We start from the raw sequence: 6,589 nt of genomic DNA, 5'->3' as shown, positions 1-6,589 counted from the left end.
GCCAAGGCAACAAAGGAGTGGCTCAAGAAGAAGCACATTAAGGTCCTGGAGTGGCCTAGTCGGTCTCCAGACCTTAATCCCATAGAAAGTCTGTGGAGGGAGCTGACGGTTCGAGTTGCCAAACGTCAGCCTCGAAACCTTAATGACTTGAAGAAGATCTGCAAAGAGGAGTGGGACAAAATACCTCCTGAGATGTGTGCAAACCTGGTGGCCAACTACAAGAAATTTCTGACCTCTGGTATTGCCAACAAGGGTTTTGCCACCAAGTACTAAGTCATGTTTGCAGAGGGGTCAAATACTTATTTCCCTCATTAAAATGCAAATCAATTTCGTGCGTTTTTCTGGATTTTTTTGTTGTTATTCTGTCTCTCATTGTTCAAATAAACCTACCATTAAAATTCTGACTTATCATTTCTTTGTCAGTGGGCAAACATACAAAATCAGCAGTGGATCAAATACTTTTCCCCTCACTGTAACAAATTATTCATTTTTAGATGAGCTGGATATTGAGTTGTGTTTGGTATTCAACGCAACCAAATATTAACATTTGAAGGCGATGTATTTTCTGCTTGGATAGTTGTCTGCCACTGACAGACTGGCTTTAATTCTAGTTTGTCTACAAATTAATCATTTATATACCTCCATCACAACCAAAACTTAAAGAATCGGATTAAGCCAGTGGCTCAGATGAAACTTTCCAATCATTGGATACAGAACATCTCCTTTAAATGTTGATATTTGGTGACACAAACACAATTCAACATGACTTTTGTAATACAGTAAATAGCATGAAGTTAAGGCTATCTTACAAACTAATGTAAGAGTATTTATTTAACCTAATATGAGTAACACATCCATGGCCACATTGAGGTTACTGTTACTAAATGTCTTCTGTAATCATAGAAAGCGTGCATGTTCAAGACAGCATGCAAAGGTCGCTGGTCTGTGGAGATCTTCACAATTGCTATAATAATCTGCGCAGAATCTCAACCAGCATCACCTGCATCATGTACTTTTCATGTCATCTCAACTGCAACCCAGGTCATTTGGTTCTGCTATTAGATGAAGCACAGTGATAACACATGAAGTTCTTGTATAAATACAACATCTAACATTGTATTTCCATTTGAACTTTGTTCTGCTTTTTAAATGGCTGAAAGTGCACTAATAACACATTTAGATGACAACTAAACCAAAAATCCGACATTGTTTTTCCCATTGGAATTTGGTTGTGCTTTTAGATGATTTCAAAAGCATAGTGATAACACATTGGGAATTCAACAAACTCATGGCTTTCTTTTTGAGTGGGTGAATAAAGGTTGAAATCTTATTGATCAACGTCTCAACCAAATACTACCAACATTTCCATGTTGAAATGACGTTGTGCGCCCAGTGGGTAACCAACAGAACTTCTGGGCGTGTCCCGATGGACTCATGGTAGTGCACGGCATTCTACATTTAATAGTAGGAATTTGGATATGGGGAATGACTCTTCCTCTGCACACATGATGCACAATAACAATAACAAGTAGTGGACAAAACCGTATGAATCAGGCCCCACATTTGCTCACAAATAAACACTCCCGAACTCAGAGGAAACGTTCCCAAACCAAAGGGTTCCTACAATATGTTCCTTTGTAAATTAACACGAAGGAAGAATTTTGATTGAACACATTAGTACACCTTGTTCCAGAAACTGACAATGTTTAAAAAAAAGCTCATCGTTCCATAGTTGAACGTTCAAACAAAGACTTCCTAGAATGCTTTTGGAGGGAACTAATGGGGCTTGGATGAACGTTACCCCCTGGAAATGTTGTTTGTAGGGTACTGAGTGAAGTAAATAGGCCAGCACCTATGGTATTTGGTATCCTCATTCTATGCTATTTAACAAAGCTTGGTCGAGGTTTGCTGCACAGACTTGGGAGCGCAAATTAGACTTGAGTGGACAAAAGTGTATCTACTTTTGATACCAGAACAAATGACAACATACCCAGTCATTTACTTCTGGTCATCAGTAAGGGAGAAAGTACACCCAAAATCTTCTTGTTCATATGCCCGACACCTTGCGACTTGTGTGTCCAGCTCGTCTTCAGTGATATTGTCCTTATCCTTTGTCATTGGAGCAATGCCTGCCAAGACTAGAGGGACCTATTAGCTGTTTACGCTAAGATCAGGTGTTGTACTCACTAACATTAAAACAACTAACCAATCCATCAAACCGTTACAAACCGTTACTGTATTGCATATTGGATATAGCCATAGTTGTGATATTTGTTTGAATCAGACATTTTTAAAAATGGTTTTATGGTTTTGTTACCATGCTCATTCTCAGAAGACCTCTCGGAAATGAAACAAACAGATGTGCTGAGATTAGTATTCCTGGGTGTAATCTTTTGAGGCTCTTGTCCAGCATATTTGGTTTCCTTGTTAGTTGAAAAATGATTTAATCTCCCATGTCTCCAAAGCTCTTTTTCTCCTGTCATTTTACATTTTGTAGAAAAGGATTCCCAAAATGACCCCAAGAGGAGCTAGAAACTAGATTTGGCCTCTAAATTTGGCCTCCCATGGTATCTTTTGACAAGTAAACCACCCAGTACACCATGTTGAATGCGCCAAAGGACACCGGGAACAGGATGCGGGCATACTTGTCGATTTTACTGGTCCCACCCATACTGGCGGTGGTCGGCTGGGAGCATGGCGACTGCTTGGGCTCATTTTTGCCCATCATCTGAATGTGCTCCAGTCTGGGTCCTAGAAGGTCCCGGAGCGAGGAGTCAGCGGTGGGCTGGCTCTGGTTGGCTGGTGTTGTCATTGCTTTTTCAGTTGTGGGTGGAGCCAGGGGCGTGTTCATGGCAGACAGGGTCAAGGAGGAAGTGTTGGGTTGGCTGGCGGGGCCGGGGCTGGAGTGTGGTAGGATGATGGCGCCGCCAGGTGCCCCCTTAGATGAAGATGATTGGCCAGACTGGGGTTGTTTCCTGGTTACCCCTCTTGCCGCTGCTGTGCTGTTTGACTCGGCTTTCTGGCCATCTTGCTGGGACATATAGTTCATCCGTTTCCGCAGGTTACCATTGGTGTCAGGGTTATGCTGTGGAGAGGGAAAAATAACCATCAACCCAAAACTGCAGTGATGTGAATGAATTGTGCACATAGTTCACTCATGTGCAACAACAAGCAAGTCCCTTGAAGTGGAGCAATTTGAATTCAAATGTGACAATTTCTCCTTGATTCTTTGTGATAAGGTACAATATGACAATTGTACTGAGCTGAGAAATATCAACTATGCAGAGCTATACCATGTTAACCGTCAGGAACCACTGATTCTAAGCCTTTCTAAGCCTTTCCTATGTGCCGGAATATGACTGGCCTACTTTATACCGCCAACACTCTTTAGTCTGCATACATACTGCACTGCGTGGTAGAATAGCCCAGCTCACAGATGTTATTTGTGTAGGCTTTCACTCATTTCACACAAGCTTATGTCACAAAGTACTGTTCCATGGGGCGGCATGGAAGTACAGTAAAACATCAAAAGAGCTTATCTCCTGAGAGCTAGCATAGGTTTCAGCCCCAGAAGAGGGAGGTGCTGCACTATAGCCTCACCGGTGATAATTCCCCTACCGGAATGTGCTAACTGGCTAAGCGTATTGCTTACTGTCTGAGAGATGTGAGGCGCAGTGCTGTGGACACTAGGCTAGGTTTGACATCACTATGGCTGGGAGGTAAAAGGTTTTAGATAAATCTGAGCCACATCAATACACACCGCGGGCCCTAATGCCGAGATGATTTGCCCACTGTTAGCCGTGCGGGGCTGGAGCCACAGCTCTGTAGGAACAGAGTTCTCTCCCGGCGCCAGGGCTTCTGAAACTTGTACAGATGTGCCCCAGCAGTGTTGCTGTGGCAACCTGCTAATCCATTGATGTGCAGTTGTCACTAAAACTGCATTCAGGTGCGATTACTCCGCATGAAGATTTGAGATCCACAGGGCACACTTTAAACAGTCATCGGGCCATACAGGGGGAATGTATGGCCTTTTCCCGGTCAGTATCAGCCATCCATCAACAGTTGGACTGTGACATGAGATAGTTAGCATGTCATTTCCCCTTAACCGAAGGATTGTGTTCATACTACAGAAGAATGCAAATGCATGGAGTAATGAATGTAAACATGTTTGATCAACCCCCACTACACGCGATTCTGTACAAATACCATTTCATGAGACGCAGTATGACGAGCAAAACCCAAAACTTTGTCGGAGCCGTTCATACCAAAATGGCTCTTGCAAACATGCTTGCATCACATTGTAAATGTAGGTAACAAATGAAAATGGGACGAATATTCTACAACACGGGTCTTCAAAACATATTTATCTTCAAGCTGAAGATTTTTTTTTTTGAAATGATGAGAAAGCAAGCAAATGTAGGACGTTCAGAGCATATTTCGATTTTTTTTTTAGATAATATTGCTAAGCCTCTGCGCTGGATTTACAAATGGCGTGCATTGATCTAAGCAGACCGTTGTGCAGCTGTACTCTAAATGGGACAAACTTAACATGTATTCATCATTTACTATTCCTATTTGGCCTTCAGGAAGTGAATGTTTCTAGCTCGTGATATCACGGAGAGAGTGGGAGAGAAGGGAGAGAAGGCTGGCAGAGAGGGGTACAAAGAGAAAGAGAGAGGCACAAAGAGAACAAGAGAGGCGCAAAGGGAGAGAGCCAGGAAAAGAGACCCTCCAAACATAATACATTATCAATGCTAAAGTAACCTTCAGTTTACTGTCTTATATTTTAGTAAGTCCATTTATCCAATTTTGAGACTTGCAATGAATCTTAATTTGATGATCAGCATACAAATTAACGAAGGGGAATGAACAAGTGCATACTTCAGTCTCTGAAGTGGAAAAGGGTATAGGGAATGAGGATAGGTCTTAACACACCTGCAGAACTTCCTCCATATCCTTCACTTTCACTGGGGTTGTTTGGGGCGCCGGCGGGCATTTTGGCGGCTTCCTTTTCAGTCTCTCCATCTCTGCATTGGTGAAGTAGTTGACGGCAGCGAACTCTATGAGAGCCGAGAAGACAAAGGCGAAGCACACGGCAATGAACCAGTCCATGGCGGTGGCGTAGGAGACTTTGGGGAGGGAGTGGCGCGCGCTGATGCTTAACGTGGTCATGGTCAGGACCGTGGTGATGCCTGAAAATTTGAAAAAGTTTGTAACCTTGGCTGTAAATTGTAACCAAAATAATAGTTATGTCAACACACTCAAATAATACATACAGTACTAAAACAGTCGGTATAAGCCTAACCGTCCTATTATATAACCGTCCTATTATGTTAGCATTACTCAAACCATTCCTGGGGGACTCCCCCTGGCTGTTCATTGTATTTCATCTATACCAGGGCTAGCACACCTGATTCAACTTCTCATATAATCATCAATCCCTTGGCTAATTGAATCAGGTGTGCTAGTTCAGGGATACAACTACATAGAAAAATCGATGAAAATAATTTGTGGAAATCTAACACACTAATCAATGAATGCCGGCCTTAATATTTAACATGAAAAACAGGAAACTGAACGTTTCTGACACTGGAATGACCTGTAAACGTCTGGTCGATGACCTATTGACCTTTGCTTCCTGTGTTTTCCATCCTAATGAGGTTGCCCAAGCGACCACCTCACATAGCATACCTACTTTCCCTCACCTCCAATTCCTTTTAAGACAATAACCAAATTGTCTCCACTCTGAGGATTATACCTTTACAATAACTGGGGAGTTATAGTAAGCCTGCAGGTCACTTGGGATTATTAGCAAATAGCTGTAATGTGATTCAGAGAAAATCCCCTTTATGTTAGAGATACAGAAACATAACTTCATCCTCCATCTCCAAAACTCTGCCTACCTACAGAATGCATATGTAAGTGTATGAGGCAGAGGACTTCCAAAGGTACAGTAGATATTAGCTTTAATAAAAATGTGTCTTTCCTTGGATTAATTGGCAAGATCAGATGCACAATCGTTCCTGGTACAGATTAATGAGGTGTGACTGATGTAATCAGATGAGCTATAATCATCAAATTAAGGAGTAATAGCAATGACGGCTTCTGTTGGAGTACAGTCTTCATTCCTCATTGTGTGACACCTTGTTTAGATTAGAACGCATGGCTTTGGAGTTGCTTGGATTAGGACAAAATGGGTCTTGCTTACATTATATTGGGAGTAGAAAATAAGTTCTAGTCTACACTTGTTGTGTATTGATGTTCTTAAGGGCACCGGTAACACCCCGCCTGCTTACGTACATTGGAATGCTTGGAATGTATTGTTCTGTGAAATGCATTAAACAATGCCCACGTTAGTTTCTACTCCAGTCTCATGTCCTGTCCTTATATTACTTGTAGAAGTAATACAGTGTACTATAGAACACCGCTACTCTGTTCTGTAACTTCAATTAAAAATCTAATTGTATTAGTCACATGCGCCGAATACAACAGGTGTAGACCTTACAGTGAAATGCTTACTCACGAGCCCTCGACCAACAATGCAGTTAAAAAAAAATACAGATAAGAATCAGAAATAAAAGTATCAAGT

The 6,589-nt window shown here is 41.9% G+C and overlaps 1 protein-coding gene across 2 annotated transcripts in view; it reads right to left on the bottom strand.

Annotated features, from left to right (window-relative positions):
- Window positions 1–794: 794 nt before the first annotated feature.
- Window positions 795–6,589, bottom strand: part of LOC139390502 (gamma-aminobutyric acid receptor subunit alpha-6-like) — a 31,298-nt gene continuing 25,503 nt past the window's right edge. For both annotated transcript variants that reach the window (XM_071137644.1, XM_071137645.1), the window contains exons 8-9: window positions 4,936–5,192; window positions 795–3,085 (exon numbers count right to left, since the gene is read on the bottom strand). In XM_071137644.1, coding sequence (XP_070993745.1) covers window positions 2,549–3,085; window positions 4,936–5,192 — 794 coding nt within the window. In that variant the 3' untranslated portion in view covers window positions 795–2,548. The remainder of the gene's footprint in view (window positions 3,086–4,935; window positions 5,193–6,589) is intronic.

The sequence above is a fragment of the Oncorhynchus clarkii genome, chromosome 31, assembly GCF_045791955.1.
Source record: "Oncorhynchus clarkii lewisi isolate Uvic-CL-2024 chromosome 31, UVic_Ocla_1.0, whole genome shotgun sequence".
Taxonomy (NCBI): Eukaryota; Metazoa; Chordata; class Actinopteri; order Salmoniformes; family Salmonidae; genus Oncorhynchus; species Oncorhynchus clarkii.
The sequence above is the reverse complement of the archived record's forward strand: the minus strand, read 5'-3'. Positions and strand labels throughout refer to the sequence as shown.